The sequence below is a fragment of the Battus philenor genome, unplaced genomic scaffold (assembly GCF_028537555.1).
Source record: "Battus philenor isolate CCGP_79_NKW_IND1 unplaced genomic scaffold, ilBatPhil1.0.hap1 SCAF_13, whole genome shotgun sequence".
NCBI classification, from domain to species: Eukaryota; Metazoa; Arthropoda; class Insecta; order Lepidoptera; family Papilionidae; genus Battus; species Battus philenor.
The window spans coordinates 14,329,963-14,355,437 of record NW_027181675.1 but is presented as its reverse complement, the minus strand read 5'-3'; the positions used below and the strand labels follow the sequence as shown (position 1 = coordinate 14,355,437).

General features: G+C 35.1%; 1 protein-coding gene across 1 annotated transcript; it reads right to left on the bottom strand.

Annotated features, from left to right (window-relative positions):
- Positions 1 to 233: 233 nt before the first annotated feature.
- Positions 234 to 14,477, bottom strand: LOC137933508 (uncharacterized). The gene is made up of 6 exons (XM_068777467.1): positions 14,327 to 14,477; positions 12,171 to 12,352; positions 10,322 to 10,497; positions 8,576 to 8,982; positions 2,153 to 2,342; positions 234 to 669 (listed from the first exon to the last, which is right to left on the bottom strand). The coding sequence occupies exons 1-6, from the start codon at positions 14,475 to 14,477 to the stop codon at positions 234 to 236; spliced, it is 1,542 nt and encodes a 513-aa protein (XP_068633568.1).
- Positions 14,478 to 25,475: the final 10,998 nt, after the last annotated feature.

Here is a 25,475-nt window from a genome sequence, read left to right as displayed (position 1 = left end):
TGTTTGCATTTCGCTAATTTTATGGTGGAATAATGATAATGATTATTCACATCAGTAATTTGTTTCGATTTCCCAGGAGCTGACATGGGTTATATAAATTTAAATATTGAAATAATTCGACAGTCAATCGCAGCCAAAAAAGTTCAAAAAGAATCATGTGGCTAGCGAACCGCAGTTTGACCACCCCTGGTTTGTTTATATATGTATAATTTATGACTCACATAAACTCTCTATCAAATTATTACTAACTTACCGTATAAAGCTTCCTTAACGCTGTTAATGAAGTCCAGGGTCTCCAGGATATTTGGTCTGCTAAGAGCTTCCTTGCTCCTCACGGTGGAACCAGCAGACCTGGGCCGTCTCTTCAACTCCTTGAAACTTTCCACCGGCTCCGTGTACACCAGATTCTTCAGAGTATGATACTTCCGTCGCAAAGTTTTTGTGTCAGACTGATCTGTTATCGAAATTTCTGGAAACCCGTACGACACGGGTCTGTTCCTTCGGGATCTTCTCCTGACCTTCGGGATATTGTCAAGGTTGGAAATATCTTGGACAGAGTGCGCTGGGATGATGTCAGGCTTCGTGTTGTTTCTCCAAAAGTTCCCGGACTTCACGCTGTGTAAGATTTCATCGGAGCTCTCGTGGCGTCTAATAGTTCTGGATTTGGAACTAAAAACAAAATAAGTCTATACAGGGTGATTGGTTCTAGATGTACAAACTTCTTTCAGTATCATTACCAATGTATTTCTAACAGCAGAATTATTTAGAAGATCAAGACGTAAGGAAGAAGGATTTATATCTATTTAAGATCTTTTTAATTAAGTTCATTTCTAAAAGATCTCAGAGTATTCTTGGTAACTTTACGAAAATCGAAACGCATATAATATAAGAAGTAAAAAAGACGATGTTTTTGATTACATTCCGTGATGTTTAATACTGAATAAATGTATGATGTAGATGTATGAATAAAAAAAAACAATCAACCTGTATAATTATATACTATTTTTAGGATGACCGGAAAGTAATGTCGTTTCTGTGCATGTCGGTATTTGAGTGTCATTTGGTAGCTCATTTCGTACTTGCAAGCGTATACTAGATGGTAAAAGGTTGTTGATAACGAAGGTGAATATATTGTTGATTATAAATAATAACTTGTTAAATATGTAGTCGTGTGAATTTAAATTAAGCGACATTACTTTCCGGTCCCCCTTTTAGCTATTTATTTGTTTATTTCATTTAGATTTTCGAATACGTAAGCACATAAGAATTGTTTTTTAATTTAATATTTATTATTATACTTTATTTAGGCCTAAATAAATTATGAAATATATATTAATAACACAATGAACTAACAAATAGATATATATTTTTATAATCAAATTTTTAGAGAATAGTAAAAATGTTTTTGCCTCAAATATAGGATGGTAGAAAAGATTTCATCTCCCGGCCCCGCTCGTCGTGTTCCAGTTTTCAATTTTAACATTAATTTATTTATCGTGACCAAGTTTCCAGAGAATGGGTTCCGCGTGCACCGAATTATTTATGAGACGCCGACTGCAGTATGATGGAGAGGTTCCGGCAATTTTAGGCCGCTCGCACACTAGACTTAACATGTCCAGAAAAAACAGTTTTAGATATTTCACTCTGCTATATGAGCAGGAGTGTTACTCGCCTCTCTCTAGGACTGAACGAATGACGAATGAAGTGATTTATTACTACTATTTATTCTCAGTAAATGTTGTTGCTGTTAGCCTGAAGGCTTTTACAACTTCCTCGGAACTGAGTTCACGGAGCGGAAGGGTCCGTGAACATGAAAATAAACAACGTAGTAAAGCGCTCTACCAGAGTAGAGCTGTGTAGTGTTGATGTTGTGTATGCGGCTTGGGACGGCAGCGTGGACCACAGGCGAACCTAGGAGGGATCCGGATCCAACCACGGTTCGCCCACGCTGTTCGCGGTTGGGAAGCTGCCGCCCCCATATCACAAAACGGGTGTTATGGTATGGTAAGTAGCGTTTGATTCAAGTGTTCAGATGCAGTAGTTGCTGGTGTTGTGATGTTAGCGCTTAAAGTGTTGTTTGAGTCTGCAGCGAGTGTGGTGTGTTTTAAGTTAAATGAAAAATTTAACGTCCAAAGTTTATAACTTGACTTACCCTCTGTCACCGACGAGGGCAGAGTGGAAGGCTCCAAGGACACATCTCCTGGCCAGCCGCAGCTTGGCCTCGACCTTGTCCCTTCGACTCAGTGTCAGTATCCGTGCTGAACTGTGTTCACGTCGGGAAGGTAGCTTCATCACGTACGACACCGCCAGACCATCACCAGTTGGAAAGACCAGGCGGAAATCTAAAAATACTCATTGTATATAGCAAATAAACATACTTATAACATTAAAATTGTTAAATACGCGTTAAAAGTGTAACCATAGAGTTTCTTGTCAGCTTCGTCTATTTGAATAAACATTCCAAAAGAAGTATATAGAGAAAATTGGGATCTATTACACTATTGTTACGTACTGTGGGTTCTGACTCGAAATAAAACACCACTGGTTCACAAGGAATCCTTTATTCACAAATCAGATGGTCTCCCTACTTTAACACAAACTACACTTTCGATTAGTCCAGACGCTTCCAAATCGTTCAAGAAATCACTGTCCATATAACTTACCAAATCGTCACTTTGTATAACTGATCGTAGATCTTAATCTTATAACTCGAAAAACAACACTGAACTGTCGACATGGAGAGTACACTCGTTTATACTACGGATAAGGTTCTAGTTAGTTCGAGATAGTACTCAGTTAGAATTTCCGAGAACCGTACACAAAAATATGAATAACTTCAAGGTCACGCGTGTTCTTGATCCTACGGTTCAGTGTTTATTGTTTAGAGGGTTCTGTAACTCGTATTTTATGCAGGATATACGTACTAAAAATTAAAATAATACAATTTCTGTTTTTTTTTTAAGTATCAACATGCCATGTAATCAATAAAACGACATTTTTAATAAACATCTTTGTCATTCTAAATATCATCGACTATAACAACTAAACATTATTATGAATGCGTTGATTATTATTACTAGAATGCGCTGGATTATTGATCCCTGTTTGGTAATGTTTTTGTTTTATTTGTGAGATAGTTTTAAGATAACAATTGTAACTAATTTTATATTCTTAGTTCGTCATTACTTACTGCCTTTTGTTTCTGTTTATATTCAATAAAGTAAAATAAAAATAAAAGATAACGTGAAGGGCGAAAGAGATTGTAAAATTAAAATAATTTAAAAACTGAAATATTTATTCAACCCGATGTTGTGAAGTCCGTATCGCACACTAAACTGGGGGAATAAGGGCCCCCAAAAACGGGAGCTAATATAAGTAAACCTGTTGCCCGGAACCTCCATACCCACGAACGGTTCAAATCGTCACTTAGAGTATCACATAACTGTAGAATATTATACCGACAAAAAAAACCATCAGCGCATCATGTTTTAAAAACACGCATGAATAATAAATCTAAACTTTTCTTTATTTTACTTTATAGTTTAAGAATTAGGAAAAAAATTTAAATTAAAATACAAATTCTGCTACCGGACACTCTTATATTAATCCTTATCATATATAATATAGTACCATAATTAAAAAGAATAGTAGAAATTGTATGAACTATTACCTCACTAAAAATATCTATTTAGATTAGTGATTCCCAAAGTGGTCTATATCGACCCTTAGGGGTCTATGACAACCAGCAAGGGGTCTACGTCAGCGAAAAGAAATTTGGGGGTCCATGAAATGAAAATGGGGGTCCACGATAGTGGATCTCAACACATACACTGATAGTACCTATTTACTTACTTCTTACTATCTTATAATATCAAAACATTTACATTATTTATAAAAGTACTTATGAAGTAAAAAATTATTAATATGTTACGTATATTTTACATAACAGATACAATATTTTATTTTGAGTAGTTTTAATTTAAATTCAATTAATAAATGTATAAATTAACATGTGTTTTTACTTTAAGTTTTTAACACTAAACTTCACTACAGTTAGTAATTTACAGGAAATCAATATCAGGTAAGTAGGGGGTCTACCCAACACGGAAAAACATGGCAAGGGGTCTACGACACAAAAAAGTTTGGGGAACTCTGATTTAGATCTTTCAACTGTATTTTATCCGCACTCCTCAAGGTACTTCTGCAAATGTAGACCATCATTTGAAACAGTTAAAATTGTACTTGACTCTCCTATGTCTGTATTTGACATTTAAAGCTCTATGTAAAACAACTTGCTACTGATCTGTATTTCCATCTTGTCATCCCTCGTGTAACATATATCGTCCGACGAGGGTAAAGTTTTTACAAAGTAACATTTCCCCAGAGAAAACACTTCCTGCAAGGGGTTGGTTCACATGTTTATTTTGTAGCAATGACTTTTATAGCGAAGATGACGTTTCTTTTTACTACTTTTTTTTAAAATTAAACTGATATAAATTTGCGATTATTATCATTAGTAAGAAAAGGACCAATATTCAGCCACCCCCGCGAAACACCGTTTTGTTTTGTACACAATTGTTTTGGCACTAATCGGTATAACATGGTTCCTGAAGATGCCCCGTGGAGGGGTGAAACACGTGTTGAGTAATTTGGTGGTGGCGGTTGTGTGATTCGCATTGTTTGCCGCATGCGCATTTATCAGCGGGCTGGCGGGCGGTGCATTTCATTGCACGACTACCACTGCATGTGCGGGGGTGGCTGAATATTGGTTCTTTTCTTACATAGTATGGACTTCCGCGAGGTAACGCCTGATTCCATTAAATTATTATCATTGTTAGATAATTAAAACTGGAAATTTTTGAGGTAGCTATATCTACCTACTAAATTTCCAATACGATTGATTCTAGCGTCGCCTGAAGTGGAAGAATGGAGACAGGTGATGAACTATGATAGAAAAATTGTATAAGCTTGAATTGAACATTTTTTTAATAAATTTCAAATAAAAATATATTATCTGTAAAACTAAAATGTCACAGATGTCTTCAACAGATGTAGATTTAAAGTTAGTTTATAAGTGAAAGTGGGATAATCTCCGAAGCCGGGAGAACCTCAAAAGGCAGAAAGAAATCCCTTAGTAGACTTTATATCGGAAGCTCGGGGCTGACGACTTCGAGTCAAGGATAGCAAAATATACTTCTAGATGTGACTATAGAAACTGTATGTTTTTTTTATTATAATATTACAAGATTAATAATAATATTTATTTATACAATAAAATATGCAGTAACACCATCACGCACCAAATGTAACCTTGTAAAATATTAATTTAAAAATATACTTTTGTATTAATTATATCTGTGTATGATCAGAGATAGGTCTAAAGCCACATCGGTTTCTAAACCCAATGTTGGACAAGTTGAAAGTATACGGATATACCCACTTTTATTATTTTTCATAAATTTATTATTTCAATTCATTTATCAAAAGTCATCTGTCATCTGTAGCTAATAGTATGAAGTATCTTATACAGGATGATAGATTATAGGTGTAAAATCCTTTAAGGCGATAAATATATCTAACTCAATATTGTATGTATAGTTAGGCTTACCACAATTACGAAGAGCCAAACCGGGACGCAGAAGAGAAAGAGGCTCATTTTCATTTTGCTTTTCGTTTAATTTGTGTTTTTCATATTTGAAATGCAATCAAAATTATTATGAATTGAAAACATATTAATAAATGTGAATATATTTTTTTATTAAAAAGAAAAAGAGACTAAGTACAATTAATACAGACAACACTAAAAATTTGCCCGGTTTTATTATTCACCCACGCTTGCTTTATATTTCTGAAAATATGAGCTATACAGTATAGCTCATATTTCATCGGCAAGTTTTTAATTTCTCATCAACCTATATAAAGTGACAACTCTTAAATATTTAAGACACTTTTCTTACTTATTCACGTTATTTATTATTTATGAAACCGTTAGTTTTTTACATAGGATGCACCATACATTTAACAGCAAACGATATATATATTCACCCTATTAGAGAGTTTATATCTTTTTGAAATCATCCTGTATATTACATATCTTAGTTGTATATAAAGAAATATACGAAAAATCCTTGACACATCCAGTGACTTTATATCCGAGCGCAGTCTGACCTGGCATTAACTGGTCGCCAAGCAAACTTGATCCTCGTAAAAACAGCGCTACTGCCTTAAGTTAAGGCTTGCACGAGTTCAACATACACTGGACGTATTAAAATGTAAACGCATTTGGCTCGCGTAGCGAAGCTGTGTTGAAATTTTGATCCCCAGAGACGGCAACTGGTCGTCCACACCGACGTCAGTTGGACAGTTAACAACACCGCAACCCTCTAAAAGGAACCCTATTTGAACTTTAATTCAATTATTAATACAAAACGTACACTGAACTCTACTTTTTTCCTTCTTAACAACACTTGCCTCCGTTATAATGGAAAGGATGAAACAGAGTGAGTCCTCAAATTCTTTAGGAAAGTTGCACAATACGCAATAGACAAGAACAAAACATAGGTGGATAAAAGTTATTAAAATATATTCATGGATATTAAAAAAAATTATAAACTTAATCCATGATAAAATTGATGTACACGTGAAAATAATTAAACCAATTAAAACTGTGTAATAGAAATAACTGAAGTGTTTGAGGATGTACGAAAGGAATGGAATGATTGAGAAAGGAAGATGGATTTGTAGAATGGTAGAAGAAGGAAAGAAGATATTGTGTACTATAGAAGACGAGAACGAAAATAAAAATTCTAGTGAAAAAAAAATGATTAAGAAATACAAAACCCTGTTTAAAATTAAAGAGAGGGTGGAAGGAGAGGTCCCCAATAGAGGAGGCCACAAGAAAAAAAAACTACTTCAATGGAAACCTAAGGATCATTGTGTAATTTCTCAATGACATCGAATTGAGTAGAGAAACGAATCTAACCGACTAAACTCTACGAATTTAAAATTTGAAGTAAAAATGGTCACATAGTACAAGGAACCGATGAACAACGGAATGTTAAGATTTAGTAGAGACATCCAGCCGAAGGTGGAAATATGACCATGCTAAGGTTGTTATAAAAATCTAGATGAAGGCATTTATTTATCTAACAAATCACTTTTCATCTCCTTAACAAAAATATTTTAAAAAATGTAAATTTATGTACGTTGATATCTGTTAGAATTGTAGAAAAAAGAAAGAGACAAATTATAAAGGATTAGAAAGAAAGGGTGAAAATAGAAAAGTTTGTGAAAAATCTTTGCAAAATACATCCTTATGCATAAGAAGACAGGGAAACGTGAGAAAAAAAACTCTATTGCAATGCAACGGGCCCGTTATTTCTGTCAGTATAAACTCTATAAAAACCATCATCGTTTCAGTCAATAGACGCCCACTGAATGGTATACGCCTCCCCCAAAGTTATATTTCGGGGGATATACTATAATCGCCACGCTTTGCAATCGGGCTGGCGATTGCATTATAGTATCATGGTCACTGCTGCCCATCCTCTAGAAGCTTTCTGTGAGCAGTGGCAATTCTATGTAATTAATACATGGCTATATATGTGGCTTTATATTTAAAATCTAGTGTATAACGTAACAATATATCTCGTTTGCTATATTTATGTCATTATCGTTGTCTTTTCAGCACCTATACGACCACTGCAAAGCTTCCTCAAGGATAAGAAAAGGACCAATATTTAGCCACTTCCGCACATGCAGTGGTAGTCGTGCAACAAATTGCACCGCCCTTTTTAATGTTCCCTTGTGATCGTGATATCAAGAAAGTTTATTGAATTGTTATTTTCAAGTTCCAATTTAAACTTAATTTTTGAATGAAATGTATTTAAATTACTTACAAAAATGTACAAGTCTTGCCTTCTACATGTCCAGCATATGAGAATATCATCCACATACATATAATAGTAAAGGATGTTACTATTACCCACAATATACCTATTGTCATAGTTGTCCATGAAGATCTCCGCCATCTAACGGAGATAACGGAGATCCCATAGCCAATTCCTCCCTCTGTCTACCACTGCATGTGCGGAAGTGGCTAAATATTGTTCTTTTTCTTACTTAGGACGGACTAATAATTACTTCTAAATAATTACTTCTAGCAGATCAATGTCTGCAGGTAGAAATAGTAAATATTAGTTTTTATAAATAGTGACCGAAATTATGACAACGTTTTTTCTTACAATATTATAATTACGCTATTTATTATTTCTGAAATCAATTGATATTAGATATGGTACACTATACATGTATATTCACAGCAAATATACAAAATAAAACTGTCAAAACTCGTCAAGACATCTTTCCGTCTCACACTGCTAAGCGGGTACTGCAAGCAGTACCTGCACCGTTTTAAATTAATCGACAACAATACTTGTCCATGTTACGGCCCATGGGCAACCATGTTACGGCTTACCCTGTATACTGTAATAGTTTTTACCGCAACATACTTTTTTCAGGGACGTTATACTAAAGACAGGTGTGTTAGAGTATGAATAAAATATACTAAACTTACCAATATGCCGGAATCTGTCAATGAAGTCTACCAATACTTTGGCCCAAGCCATTTTCTTCGCTGCATCAAGTAAACCCATACAAGGCTCTATCTCCCCACTGTGAACACCCAAGCAGTACTCCTCCAGCCCCAGAACCTCGTGTTCACTCTTCCTAGCGTCTACTTCTTCCAAAAACCAGCAGTTCTCATTTGAAACCCTGAATAGACCATCTAAGTAAGGCCTCAACACTGGTCCCAAATATTTCTTATCCTCCTTAACGCCCTTGTGCAGCCAAAGAAGAACATTCTTCATGAGATTTGTGCCTGTGAGATCTTCTTTTCTAAGTTCCGGATCTCTTCTGACTGCGTCTATTAGGCAAGCGGACGAAGCGTCATAGTAATCTTTCAGCTTGTTCCACTTCTTCGATCTGGTTAGATTCAGAATTCTCATTAAAATGTGGTCAAGTCACATGGTAACATTTTAAAATAAATTTAAATTTTTAGATATGTTTGTGATTTTATTTTATAGTTCTGATATAGTGTGTGTAACATATATGTATCGTATCATATATATATATATATATATATATAAAAAACACGGATCATTACAAATCTCCCCGGGATTCCCCGGTTCAACTGGGTGACCTACTTTGGTCACGTCGACACATGTTTTCCCTTGTCTCAATCCACGCTTGCTTGTTAAGCCTGATTAGAAAGTTTAAAGTCCTATTTGTTTGCTTTTCACCAGTTCTAATAAAACATTCATGGTGCTATCTCATGTATTAATTTACGAAATATATCAAATACTACCTTCCACAAATATGACTTTATAAAAAAATATAATATCATAGCGTTTTACTCGTACTTCTTTTTATTATATACATATGTTATATATATATATTAGTATAAACACCGTTATGATCACATACGTTCCCTCGAGAGCCTTTAAGTTTAGCCACTACATAGACCATTCACCGATGCGATGTAAGAGCCTCCCGAGCCCAAGTTACCCCGGAAGCCTTAACATTCGTTATTTTAAAGATGTCTTAAGCTATCAACACTGCGACCTGTCACTTCAAACGCGCGGAATCTAAAAATGCCATTTGGGCAGCAGTAACTATCTAGTCCAAGAAAAATGGAAAATGTTATCCAAATATTTTCAAGTTTTATATTAATCTGAAAAATTTAAATCTTCCATGAAACCATCGATTATATGCTATATTTTAACAGTATTTATATAAATAGATATCATAAATTAGCAGTTCCGATAGACTTATTACTGACAATGGTAATTAACATGTCGCATTGTGATGTGATAATTAAATTAATGTAACAATTTTTAGAGTGATCACTTTATTTAGTAATTAAATGTGATATGAGTAAAATCACTTTGTTATCGATTATTCAAGCCTATGCAGATGCTAAAACAATTTAAATTTGCAGAAGGTCAAAAAATCGAAGTTCACACCGAACTGTCAAACGTGCTTTTTCAATATGCAATATATTTTCTAAATTTTATCAAGTTTCTATACATATAGTAGTTTACAGTTTTTATATTCAATCACCCTTTGTAAAGTGATCACTCGAAAACTGTATATTATAAATTATAATAAAAATATATATAATTATAATAAAAAATTTGCAAAAATATTTTCTTACCATATATAGTACCATATATTCACTAACAGAAAATTAGCTTTACAAACACTCTTTAAAGATTTTATACCTTTTCATAATCAACCTGTATATGGATACGAGTAAACACACCTGTAAATCGACAGCTCCCGATCGAACTCTCCGAAGTTCTTGCTCTGGAAGGTGGTCAGGTACGCGTCCCTGGCTTGGTCAAGCATAATCGCGAGGATATGTATCAGCTCTTCGATGGAATCCTGATGCTGCGAAGTTGCTTGGATGAGGTTCACTTTAAACACGTTCTGATCTTCCTAATGACAAATACGATTAATTTATAACATACTAGCTGATCCCGCAAACGTTGTTTAGCAAAAAAAATTAAAGTTTTTAATTAACAAATGTAAGATAAGGGTTGATCGTAGAGGGGTGAAAATTTAGGTTTGTGTGTATTTTTGTATGTTGTATCATAATAAAATAAAAACCAAAAAAATTGTCAAAAAAATTAAAAATAAAATTTAGGGGTGGACCACCCTTATCACTTAGGGGTATGGAAAATAGATAGTAACCGATTTTCAGACATACTGAATACGCATGTAAAATTTGGTAAAGATCGGTCAAGCCGTTACGGAGGAGTTCAAGTTCGAACACCGTGACACGAGAATTTTATATATTAGATTACATCATTTTTCTTTTCAGCCCATGGACGCCCACTGCAAAGTATGGTAGGTCCACACAGTGGGGAACCTGCCCACGCCGCGTCTACCAACTGGTAGTCGTCACTCGAGAACCTATCGGCCAAACAGCCATCGATTGCACCTACCACTACCCTACTGCTACTACATACTTCTTCACATTTTATTTTTTATTATATCACGGTAACGAAAGTACAAAATTTTGGCTTTAATAAATTTAACATACAATAGATTATCCGTGAATTGTTTTACATACAGAGCCGGTTAATATTATTTATCTGTTTTATTTATTTATTAGTTTCTTCGTTTCAACCCATGGACTAAGATATAGGATTCCCTCAAAGATATTTATGGGATATACCATAATCTTGGCAGGCGTATTGGTGATCGCAGTGGTATTATGGTACACAAAGACGCTGCTGACCATCATCTGGAAACTTGTTACCAATGGCGGTCTTACATTAATGAATAAAGTGTGAATTATATAACATTGTGTGAATTGAACCCGTAATATACATAAGTCTCACTCCTCTCCTCACCGCTGTGCCACAGCTCAGAACGTTTAGATAAATAACATAGTATAATTACGACCAAGGCTGTATTAACCTACAATGGACATATATTTAATTATGTTCTATATCATAAGAAACTAATATAAACACGTTATTGCTCCTGGCATCCTAATTGGAGTAAATACATAAACATTATATGCAGTTGCACTAGTTGACAGCTGTTCTAAATTCAAAAAAAAACTTTTTCTAATATTCTTAATTTTTAAATGATGCCACACCAAAGAGGTTAACAATTTCTTCAAGGAGGTCTCATTTTAATAACATTTTTATTTATATATGCAGAAGACGAAGAAGTAAGAAAAGGACCAATATTTAGCCACTTCCGCACATACAGTGTAGTAATGCAACAAAGTACACCGCCCGCCAGCCCGCTGATAAATGCGCATGCGTCAAAAAATGCGAATCACACAACTGCCACCGGCAAATCACTCAACACGTATTTCACCTCTCCACGGGGAATCTTCAGGAGTTATGTTCCACAGATTAGTGCCAAACACAAAGTCTTACTTAGGATGGACTTCCGCAAGGTAACGCCTGATTCCATTAAATATAGAAGACGAAGACACGGTATAAACACTGAGTCATTTTTTTATGTATATTGATTTACTCGACAATAAAAAGTAAATATATATAATATAATAATTTATATTCATCTATATATTACATAAAAAGATTTTAAACATTTTTATTAATGTCTTAATTGTTAAAGCAATAACTTACATAAACCATTAAGTCCTTGCACTTGAGTAGTTCTCTTGCGACACGGGTCAGATAACCCAACTGCCTCCTCGTGTAGTTCTGCGATGCCACTGAGGACCTCGTCTCTCTGTTCAAACTCTCCCACCGACTGAACAGTGCCATCTCTAATGATTCTGATGGAGTTTTTGGTATATCTTCTCCAGCTGAAACACATAACTAAGATTATTTTGTGTTTTTCATAAACTATGATAGTAAACAGTGATCGTGTCATCAGTCAAGGAAAACCTGTCTTGTCTTGTCTTCTCTGTACACCAGTCTACATATTTAGAAACCAAGACTTGTAAATTACACAGTAACACTTGCGTAATTCTTGCGCATAATAGAGTGCTACATGCGCATTACACAGTAATACTTTTTACACTGTAACAGTTGTGAATTCCACAGTAATTCTTGCGCATAACACAGTACTTGGTGTCGGTTGAAGTTGATGCTGTTAGCCCGAGGGCTTTAGCTTCATAGGAACTGAGTTCACGGAGCGGAAGGGTCTGTGAACTTAAAAATAAAACAGAAGCTGGACATTCCGGTTGTATGATGACGTTCGCACGTAGTGAACCGCTCTACCCGAGTAGAGCTGTGTAGTGTTGATGTTGTGTATGCGGCTTGGGACATCAGCGTGGACCACAGGCGAGCCAAGGATGGATCCGGATCCAAATTCGGATCGCCCACGCTGTTCGCGGTTAGGAAGCTGGTGGCCCTAATAACGTGGTGGTACAACACAGTGCTATCTGCGCATTACACCATAATACACTGTGATAATACATGAGCATAATAAACCATTATTTACGTATTACACAATAATTAATAATAAGCGACATAAGTAAAATATTTAATGGAATCAGTTGTTACCTTGCGGAAGTCCATCCTTAGTAAGAAAAGGTTAAATATTTAGCCACTTCTGCACATGCAGTGGTAGTCGTGCAACAAAGTGCACCGCACGCCGTATGCGGCAAACAATGCGAATTACACAACTGCCACCGTAGAGTGGTTTAACGGTGGTCCTTTTCTTACATAAATAAAAGATTGATAGATTGATACCATTACTTTTCTGAGAGCTAATCCTATTACTACAGTGTTTCGATGCAAAGACAAAAAATGTTTCTTGCCAAATTGAAATCCAAAAGTTTTATTAATAATACGGATTCGCTTCTGGGAGCTACCTAAAATGCTATCCTTGTGACCGACAGCTGGATTGAATTGAAGTTGAATTAATCATCTCTCGTCTCTGATCCCCACCGAACTCACAAGGATAAGGGTTAAAAATGCCTACGAATGGTTGCACCAAAACAAAAGCAAAAGTATCTTCTCACTAAAATTAAATATCACTTGAAATTGATTATGCCTGCTCATTCTACTATGTTTATGGAGAAATCTTTCTCTGTTGTCGCTGTAAGGTTATGGAATGAGCTACCAGAACAAATAAGATGCGCTAAATCGCTGTCAACTTTTAATAATATGGTAAAAGAGCACTTCCTTGGCCTCTAAAAGAAGATATTGTGTAACTTTTGTTGTTTCTTCGTATTTATGTAATATCTTTCAAAGTAAAATATATGTAAGAAAAGGACCAATTTTTAACCACTTCCGCACATGCAATGGTAGTCGTGCAATAAAGTGCACTGCCCGCCAGCCCGCTGATAATTGGGCATGCGGCAGACAATGCGAATTACACAACTACCACCGTTAAATCACTCAACACGTATTTCACCCCTCCACGAAGCATCTTCAGGAGTTATGTTATACTGATTAGTGCCAAACACAGAGATGATATAAATAGATAATATATGTATATATATATATATATATATATATATATGTATATAATAGTAAATTTTAATGATTTTTTTTATTATGTAAACGCTAAACTGCCCTCACCTTCATGTCTCTCATCTAAAAGGTTGACACAGATGACAGACCGCCTCTTGTACCAGTACATAAATTGTTTCTTTATTTAAGTTATTATTTGTATTATTTTATAACATTGATTTTTAATTTTTTTTATTATTTACATAGTATACAATAAATACAAATCACTTCTCCTAGCACAAGGAACTAATTAAAAGGAAGTAATTAAAATGCAAGTTTCGAATGAGTGTTGGGACCTCATAAACAAATACACTAACCAGCCAGGGTATGAAGGTGCACGAGGAAACTCCTGATGCAGGCGGCATCGGGCAACCAATTACCGTCTCTTGCGCCGCGGCGCGTCAGACACGCACGTTCCACTGAGAAGAGGAATCCCGCTGGACCACCACGTTCGCACACCTGCAGCATCCTGCGTGAACAATTTACCCTGATGAATACATGTTTATGCATGGTCTTCACGAACTAAAACCTCTTAAGGACACAACTCAACAACAACAACTACTCCCCCAAGTCGAAAGGAAATTGAAATGAAAGAGATTGTAAAGAATGAAAAGGGAAACTGAAAAACATGTCAGGGAGAAACGGAACATCTCCAAAAGGGGTCCCCTCAATATAAAAAACTCAATAATTGATAGTTATCATAGTCTAACTTAAACTTTAACTTGTGGTCAATAAAAAAGATACCGTGCTGTAGAAAAATCTAGTATTAATAACTTCGAAATATTATTTATTTACATGTAGAGTTGCGAAGAACAGATTACCAGTATCGATTGCAGTAAGGGTGCGAGAAAAGAACATCGCATCACTTATGGACAACGAGGAGAGTCGCGGGACCTTACTAGGGTACCACAGAAGGATCATAAGAGAGACCATTAAAAGGAACAGGTAAGCAAATAAAAAGTTTATTAGACTAGTCAATATGAATACTTTAATCTGTAATAAATGTAAAGAAAATAGGAAAGTAAAAGTTACATTATAAACGAATGTAATAATAAATTAAATAAAAAAATAAAAATATCATTCTGGTGTGGTGGGTTAGGAAAAAATGAAAGGAATAAAAGATCAATGAGTTAATAACATTAAGAAGGAAAAAAGAACGCAAACAATAAAATCTGTGAAATAAAAAATTTTGTAAAAAATAAAACCTGTGTAACCGAGACATGGGAAGTACGTAAGACCCCTAAAAATTAAGATAAATATTAAAACTAACGCTTAGATACTTGTGCTAATTTTTAAAAACACAAACAATCTATTTATATATATATGAGAGATACAGTACATCTGCCGTTTCTTCCTTTTTAATAAAACCTTGGGTTTAGGCTTTCTTGTTCCTTTGACCAAATCGCATGTTGGAGCAAAGATATGGTCGATGATGAAGCACGCAAACTTAGTAAATACCTGTCCCCTCTGGCCTTGAAATGACCTGGACCTCAGGAAATAAAGAAGCCTGCAGATTGTTCCACACTCAGTCTGTGCGAAACGCTTTGTACTATATAACAGTTTATAGTACTTTTATTATATTATGTGGCCGTTGGGGAAGTATGGTTCTGGAGGAGCAGTAGACGGAATATTTTATCACTAGTTGGACTGATGATATATTCTAGGTGGCTATATGTCGCCGGACGGAGGCATACTTGCAGTAATATGATATTATTGTTTTGGACATATCACCAATTATCAGATAATTCAACTCCTTAATAATCAAGCAACGAAAGAAATATATCATGTATAATATACTATGTACATTTGAGATATCAATTATTTTTGTTCAGAATTAAGATTGTAAACATTATTATATTACACTATCTTCTTCGACTAATCCTTCTACTATTTTATGGATTCAAGCGTTATTTTGCGGAAGTCCATCCTAAGTAAGAAAAGGACCAATATTTAGCCACTTCCGCACATGCAGTGGTAGTCGTGCAACAAAGTGCACAACTGCGATATACACAACTGCCACCGTTAAAACACTCAACACGTGTTTCACCCCTCCACGAGGCATCTTCAGGAGTTATGTTACACCGATTAGTGCCAAACACAGAGTGAGGCTCACTCGAATTATTTGCCGCGTGCGCATTTATCAGCGGGCTGGCGGGCGGTGCACTTTGTTGCACGACTAACACTGCATGTGCGGAAGTGGCTAAATATTGGTCCTTTTCTTACTTAATCCTTCTATCGCAGGTAATATCTTTGCTATATTATCAAAATCCAAAACTAATGAGTTGATCACATAAATCACCACACGGCTGAAAATATTTTATTTAAGAATAATCACACACAATGAATATTTTCTTTTATGACTTGAGTACAAGACGTTACTTACGAATCTAATACGAGAAGAAAATGGTGAGAGGCGTGAACAGCAGCAAAGCTTCTAGAAGCTGCTGGAATCTGCTGCGAGCAGCGCAGCAGTCGACGCCGGAAGAGGCACGACGCCAAGTAACGGCTCAGGAGTCGCGTGGATCCCTGAAGCATATAGTGGATCTAACTCCGCAATTATGGAACACATTGTAAATATATAAAACAGTTTTCTCTCGTCAATTTTTTTCCTTAATCTTCCACTGTCTTCTTCAGAGGACTGTTTTAGTTTATTCCTCTTCATCATCAACATTCAGCCGCAAAATGTCCGTTGGATCCAAAAATTTCCGAAATAGACCGATTTGTAGTGCCCTTCATCTAACCTTTTCCAACGATTTAGATAAAACTGTTTGTCCACCTTGTACGTCTTCCTAATACTGTTCTTGCTGGTCTGTGGTCTGTAGTCTGGTCTCAAATCTGAAGGTCCAAGGGTCAATCTGCTCTACACCCGTCTCCACCTCAACGTGCTATTTTTCTGGACTTATTCAGTTACTTTCGTTCCATGTTGGCAATGATACGTGGCGCAGGATAATGAAGCATACTCTGTTTCAAGGGTTCACGACGCAACCCACTGCTGGGCATACTATCAAACGATCTAGTTAAGATATCCCTTGAATAACATAAAAAGCTGAACTCATATATTTATTTACTTTATGCTTCTTATACAATACATGTATAACGGCGGAACTAATGCCGAAGGCATTCTCTATCAGTTAAACCTTTGAACGATGCAGAGATTGATTATTAAGGTAGGTAAAACAAGATGTTATCATAAAAAAACTAAAAATAAAATAAAAAAGTAAAATCAAATTGAGAAGAAAAATAATACTAAGATAAAAAAAACTTACATAAGTATATATTATTTACATAAATATCATAAATAATAAAATCCAATTATCGTGATGTACACTCAAAAGCTTTCATGCACGAATGCTCAACGATTCCTGATCATCCTAATATAGAGGGAACACGTATAATCAGATTCATGCAAGAACAAATTCTAAAGCATACCTGATATGATCCCTCGCGCATGTTATCGATGGCAGCGTTCAAAGCTCCTGCAACCCTGGCCACAGTGGATACATCAGAGAAATGTGAGTCCAGAACAGCCTCGAGCGATGGCTGCCACAGCTGCCATAACACTCCGCGTTCGTTACTGGATGTTGTAGATGAAGATCCAACTGCTGCTGCATAATAACCCTGGCAAATTTGAAAAAAGGATTCCATGGATTATTCCTTTATCACATCGGCTGATAGACGCAGAAGGCATGGGCATCTCTGAAAGGTTTCCAGGATATCCTACCAGGTACTTAACCTTGACAAACCAAATGGCATTATAAATTAGTATTTTCCTTGTATCTATATTCCCACTAGATTTATCTCACAAGGATAAACCTAGAAATTTTAATGTTTTTCAAATAAATACAATTAAAAATCCTTATTGCCATCCTCAGGTTGTTCGCCAGTATCTATGCGGAGGTTGCCGTATTCGCCACAATTATGAATCTTGCAATCGCATCTTGAGTCTCATCCGTGTAATAAGCGCACAATTTCGCGTGACATGATATTGCTACCATACGTGATGGACACTTATAAATGAATATTTATTTAAATCTCCCCGAAATTTGATGTAATTACCTGCTGCGTCGCAGTATAGTGTAATAAAGCCATGGGATGGGTCAACGGCACCCTGACGCTGTTGATGGCAGAGCTGCATCCGCCCACGCGTGCGCCCAGCACCAGTTTTGCTTCCGCCTCCCCAGCTCCCACTCGTACCATCACCCACGCCGCACCTTCCACTATAGCCAGCCGACGCTCCGGGCTTTTCGTGTATGATGATACTATCACATAAATAAAACTGGATAATCATTTGATAACAACCTTCCAAACTAAGGTTTGGCACTCTCAGACACCCTTATGTCAGAATTTTAAGCTGATATTATCGAGGAGTGATAAGCTCAGGTCTCCTATGAGAGCCTTTGAACTTAGTAACTTCATGGAGCGTCCAACAAAGCGATTTAAGAACTCAACGGCCTTCCAATCCTGTAAAATAGTATGAAGTCGCCTGAGACGAGGTACCCACGAGAGCCTTCAAGGTTCGATTGTTTAAAAGATGTCTTAAGCTAGAAGCACTCTACATCCTGCCACTGCATACCCGCAGAATCTGCAAATGCCATTTGGGCACCAGTGAGATGCCATTAAAAAATTCTCATAAACAGGGTGATAATTTACATAACAACGCTTATATAGGTAAGTGTATAGGTCCTTTTATTTTTACACTGTAGTACAGCGAGAGACATATAACATATAGTAGTAAATCGAATTTTAAAAACGCCTTTTCTTATTATATTATCGAAACTTTAGTTCTATTTCTGAAACCAATTATTATTTTGATGATCATATGTTTTTTAAAAAATTAGCTATACATTCATAAATTTAAAGTTTTTACATCTATTAAAAATTACCCTGTACCATTAAAAAAACTTTCAAAATGGAAATACTAAAAGTCCATATGGTCGTAAACAAAAACACAAGACTGACCTAGATATTTCTGTTCTAGATATGTCCCTTTGTAAGGCTCCTAGAAGACTAGGTGACATGCAGAATATTAATCAAAGAAAAGACTTAGTCGTCGAAGAGAAAAACATCGAATAGTTCTAAAAATATTTTTAAAGTTATACGATGAACATAGTGGATGAATGTATATATGGTATCGCCTCTAAATTGATGCGTGTGAACTGTTGAGAAAAAGACGTACAACAACCTTTATCACTACTCCTTTTCCTAGAATATTAGTAAGAGTAAGCAAAAGAATAATTTCTTCTCTTAGAAAGAAGCAGCTGAAAAGAGAAAGGTATATTCTGCTAGATTGTGGTACAAATCTCCAGAGGCTTTTCCCAGTGACTTCTAATTGGAATAATGTAAATAAATAAATAAATCGAATTTGTTAACAATCCACGAGGAACGGAAAATAATGTGACGTATAAAAGGAGAATGAGTATGAGATATTAAGAAGGACGTAAGAAGAGTAAGAGAAAGAAAAAAAAATAATAGATGATTATGCAGATCTGTACCTGTGAACCAAAGAAGGTTGTACGAAAGGTCCCACCTCACCTATCCACCTAGAAAGCATACATCTTACGCTACGCTTGAAGGTTGATGGATTTTACTTCAGAACCTTAAAGTCTTTATAGGCATTTCGCTGGACTATATCGGCTACTCTAGTAGATCTTCGATCTCCTATAATAAGAGATAGAGAAGTCATATCTTACATTATCTTAACGCTATGTAGTTACAAGTATTATATTAAGAGCATATAATTAAGATAGATAGAACTTTACCTGTCTCCAAGTAACAGTAGCGTCGTGGACGCGCATACGAGGCTGCGCGTGCGCAAAGCACCCTTGAAGCTCCGCCTCCTTTTGCGCGCGCGCACCGTGCCGCTAGTTGTACCCAGCGCTCCACGACCTTATCTCTGCAATGTATTTTTTTTTCTTTTACCACCACTTAACTAAGATAAAACCTTATGCTTAATAATCTTTACAAATTACCAACTTGATTCTTGCGTCTAATTTGCGTCTCGGACACGATATCTCCTAACATAGCATAGTTTAAAATACTTTCATAATAATATACAAAAAAAGTACAATAGGCAGTCTTATTATACGAGGCAATCTCTTACAGACAATCATGGTTTTGAAACAGTAGAAGTATAAATAACAAGTAGTTAACGTATACAAAATATAATATATACTAACGTACATACATATGTATAAAGTATATATACTTATAATAAATAAGGTATAATACATATTATAAATATAATACAATAATAAATAAAACATCAAGTTGATTTGAATTGCACTTGCCTCAGAAAGAATAAAGAAACATAGGTAGAAAAAGAAATTAAATAACTGATAAATAATCGAAGGTCTAGTAAATATTTATTTACCATTTTCTTAAACATAGGTTGTTACTTAGCACGTCTTATATTCAGCGATAAATCATTCCACAATCGAACGGCCTGTGTGGTGAAAGATTTGACCATAAACGAAGTGTATTGCACAGGCATTTAATTTCAGATTCTCTGATGATATAAAAGACCTCTTGTGTATCATAAAGAAATTGAAACCTTGATTTAAGATAAGAGGGAGTGAACGAATTGAAATCAAATCAAATTACAAATCACTCAACACGTGTTTAACCCTTTACGAGGCATCTTCAGGAGTTATGTTACAACTATTAGTGCCAAACACAAAGCCAGCCAGTAAAAATACAGAAATTTTGAAGGTTGTATTTTGTGTGTGTTTAAAGTAAACAAGCGTGTTTTTTTACTTCACCGTCCTGTGTGTTTCTGTCCACTAAATGTCTTTTTGAAAAACGCCTCTGTAGAATAAAGGCAAAAGTCATTATATATTGCTAATCCACTGGAATATATTGCCCAATTTCGATCTCCTACCGATCTCCTTCTATTTCGATCACATGTAGAAATTCCGTACATAGCCTTATCCCAAATGATGGTAAAAAATGTGGAAGGACGAGAGGCGATATGTGTAAGGATTGTGAATGAAAGAAAGAGAACAAAAGAGTCGAACTACGAGCTATCTCTCTCTGGGTGACCTTGTTCCTTCTCATGTGTCATATAAGTATATAAAACAAAACATATAATATACAAGTTATTAAATGAAAACACAAAGCATACATAACAGGAACTTATTTTAAAATAAAAGAATAACTTAGTTTTATAAGTGTAATACTTACCTACAGAGATATCCCGCCGGGGTCAAAAACTCACTCCATTTGTCAGCCTCGCTACCAGACAGCTTGATCTTTCCGTATCCAACTGGTCCGTCGTGTAAGCGACAATCCTCACTCTCTGCATTAAGGGTAGGCAGAGAGTCTAGCGTTACCAAGTACTCTAGTGAACGCGAGCGCATCTGGAATTTCAGATAAGGTGTCTATAAAAAGAATCATTGAGTTTTTGATTTGTTTTTTCAGGCCATAAATGACCACTGCAAGGATTATATCTCCTCTAAAAATGTTGGGAGATTTACTATAATCGCCACGCTTGGCAAGCGATTTGGCGATCGCAGTGTGGTATAGTTTAACTTTTGTTAGGAACTTGTTTGTGAGCAGTTGTAATCCTATATAATTACGACTTCTGATTGCAAGTGTCACTCTTCTACCGTTAGATTACCACTGCTCTTTTTTAGTAGAATATATACCTTTTCCTGGACATAAATCTAACTTTCTTTAATATTTTTATTTTGTCTAAAAGGTTTTACTGTGGAATATACTTACCCTTGAACTTTAAAAAAAAAAACAAAAAAACTTTTAAAAATATGTTCGAGACATATTGGTGGAAGAATCGAAGTAACTTCTATTTGTTAACATATTACATAGCATATATATATATATATATATAGGCTTAGAAGTGGTGAATGTATAGCTCCTTTACTGTCAACTAGTAGTAGTAGTAATATAATAAAAAAGTGTTCTCATAATTTAGATAATAAATATTAAAACTAACTGTTGTTTACAATAATCATTGTTATTTACCGAACAATGTTAGCTCAGCGATAGGGAACATTGCGATCGTAAGTCGCAGATTCGATTACCAGAAAACAATCTTATGTATAATTCACATTTTGTTCATTAATTATATATTTAATGGAATCAAGCGTTACCTTGCGGAAGTCCATCCTAAGTAAGAAAAGGACCAATATATGCAGAGTGACTTTGTGTTTGGCACTAATCGGTGTAGCATAACTCCTGAGGATGCCCCGTGGAGGGGTGAAACACGTGTTGAGTGATTTAACGGTGGTAGTTGTGTAGTTCGCTTTGTTTGCCGCATATGCATTTATCAGGGGGCTGGCGGGCGGTGCACTTTGTTGCACGACTACTACTGCATGTGCGGAAGTGGCTAAATATTGGTTCTTTTCTTAATTAATTATATAGGATTACCACTGCCCACAAAAGCTTCCAGAGGATGGGCAGCATCGTCCTCTGCGCACCATAATATCACACTGCAATCGTCAACCCGACTTCCAGACCTAGTGAACTTATCCCCCCATAGATATCTTTAAGGGATACCTGTGCCTTCCAGTGGTGGAAGTCTGAAACGATCTAACGACAATGCTAACAAAATATATGTTTACCGTTAAATATAATTATTTAAAAATTAGTTGACCTCATAATGAAATTCTAAATAAAAAACTGTAATTTTAATTTGGAAAATGCTAAAAATAATAACATATAAATCTGACGACAGTAAAACAAATATATATATCTATAATTAGATAAAAACGAAAAACGCTGTCATTGAATTAATTTTATTTTATTAGTGTGTAAACAATTATGAAAAGTAGTACATTATTAAGTCACGAAGAATAAAAAATCAATCACCTTTTTATGCCTATGTAATGCTATGAGGTGGCAACATCTGAACCTCGGATCTCTTTGGCCTGCACCATCCACGATCCTCTGCACTATACCCTCAACTATGCACTCTATCTCTGTTGACATGCGACCTAAAGGTACAGGTTTAATTTTATAAAAATAACTTTAAAAACTTACGAACGATGCAAAAAGACGAGACTCGAATCGACCAGCAGGTTAAATGCTGTAAAATACAGGTGGACAGGCTTATATACCAATAGACCTGAAAGAGGCCTATGTTGAACAAAGGACGTTTTACCACATGTAATATTTTGAGGTATTTAAAATTAATCAATTGTGTTAGTATCTCAACAATTTTTATACTGCGTATAAAAAACGCAGTAGTAATCGAACACAAGGAAGGTAAGAAATTGTGATATATAAAAATTAAACATAATACTGTGATATAGACATAAATTAAAACAATTATAAAAGGAAATTGAATATAAAAATATGAAGTAGTAGTACAAATAAAGTAAAAAAATAAATGAATCGAAATTGTAAAGCAACAATCCAAGATGAAAGGTAGGAGATAAGATGCAAGGAATGAAAAGTAAAGAAATGAATAGAAATGAAAATAATGTGACGCATGAAAGAAGAATGAGAGAAATATCAAGAAGAAAATAAAAAGTGAGAGATAAAAAAGAGGTAAAGATTATTAATCAAAACTGTCTCTGTGAACCCAAGACAGAGGTCACTAAAGGTCTCCAACAGCGGGGGATATAAACAAAAATATACATTATCTTATTACGCCTGTACTTTTATATTTCGAAATTTAAATTTGTTAATATTATATATTGCGTTTTGATTATATATATTCCATTTTTAAAATTGGAATTTATCATTACGTCGTTATTAAGAACGGGAGAAAACTTCGATAGCTTGACTTAGTGAAAAACAATTACTCGCGTGACACGCAAACAGGTTTAAACGCAGTGTTACTCATTGTAGCTATTACCTCGGCCTCGTATTCACTTCCATAATTAGCATAAGCGATGTCACGATCTGTGTTCATCTCCCTATATTGTTAGTTGAATCTATTCACTAAGTGTTATATAAATATCATAATATTAATAGCCAAACATGAAACTAATACATCCTTGAAAATAGAATGAAAATTCCTCCTGATATTCCTTTCTTCTTCTTTTTAGCTGATGAATGCCTACAGCCTTCAAAAATCGCCACATTAACCTGTCCTGCTCTGCCCCAATTTACCAACTTCCCGTGACTATGTCGTCTGTCTACCTAGTGAGGGGATAGGCCACGCAATGTCTACCTGCTCGTGGTCGCAACACACGAGCAATCCTTCGAGCTACGTCATTAATCTTGAGTCTTCTGCGAATGTACCTATTTCTGATTTGATTTCTTTCCAAATTTTTTTAAAGAGAACAAAACGTCGGTAAAACAACACTACTTGTATGAAGCTTATTGACTAGCGCCATCTAGTAGGTTTTTAGAGAAATATGATAAAACAGTTCTATGCATTTACTAAATACATAAAAAAATCTTCATAGATCTTATAAGCGAAGCGTCGTACTTTGAAATATACTCGCCCTCGCAATTAAAGAAGTTCATAACGAACAGTGAAATGTTACAAAATTAATTACACTGTATAAAATTTTATATGGGTCTATGCCGATGTATAATTTTGTTTTTCATAAGGACCCTATAAAATAAAACATAAATTCGCCTTCATGTCTTATCTGTATCTGTACATAAATTATTTCATTTTTTTTTAGTTTATAAATGTTATTTTATTACATTTCCTTTTTGTTTTATATATAGAGTTTTAGTGTACAATAAAGTGTATATAAATAAACATATAAAAATGGTAAAAATTCATATCAGTATTATTTTCAAGTTTTAGTGTGAAAAACAGAAATATATATTCATTTTTAAATATGTAATATGCAATGGCAATTGCAAACATCACGCCAGAAACTTACTGTAAAAAAATAAAAAGGCTTTTAGTTGACTACTACCTTTTTGATCTTCTTCAAACAGCATATCCACGTAGGAGTTGAGATTTCGAAGCTGATTGGTTGTAAAGCGTAGACCAGATGCTGGTAGACGAAGGTCCGTTCCTGGACTGTCACCAGCTATTCCTGATGCTCCGGAACCCATAGCTGTTTACAATAAAACAATTACTTTAAATCTCTAGCAGCTGAGTTATATAACAATTTATTATTGTGGGATAGATATATATAAATAAATATATTTTTGAAATTTATAATGCCACATAATTTTTATAATTAATATAAGAATAATTTACGTGTATAATACTGTAATAAAAAAGTAAGATAAATTCGTTTATCAAAGGTAAATTCTTTATTTATTCTTCGGAATCAATTTCATCACCTTCAAAATAATCATAGACACACCCATCCGATTAAAACGCACTTTTGCCAACGCATTTTAACCCTTAATAGCCTAGAGTTTCAATTTTGTTACCAATCTTTTAAACCGAATGTTCACATTACTATTAGTTTTTTTTATAGGTTGGCTGTACGTATTTTACTGTTGTATAAAATTCTTTCCAACGAAATTAAAAAAAAAATATTTTTCCCTTCATCTAGACCCTCAAGCAAACACAGTAATATTTAAAAAAAA

What these genes read in the sequence shown, in the direction of transcription:
- LOC137933508 (XM_068777467.1), bottom strand. Translation starts at nt 14,477, where the DNA reads ATGCTGCAGGTGTGCGAACGTGGTGGTCCAGCGGGATTCCTCTTCTCA. An exon ending in GCAAGGACTTAATGGTTTAT is followed by an intron (nt 10,498 to 12,170) that starts GTAAGTTATTGC and finishes ATTTGTCATTAG; the next exon opens with GAAGATCAGAACGTGTTTAA. An exon ending in GCCCTCGTCGGTGACAGAGG is followed by an intron (nt 670 to 2,152) that starts GTAAGTCAAGTT and finishes TTTTGTTTTTAG; the next exon opens with TTCCAAATCCAGAACTATTA.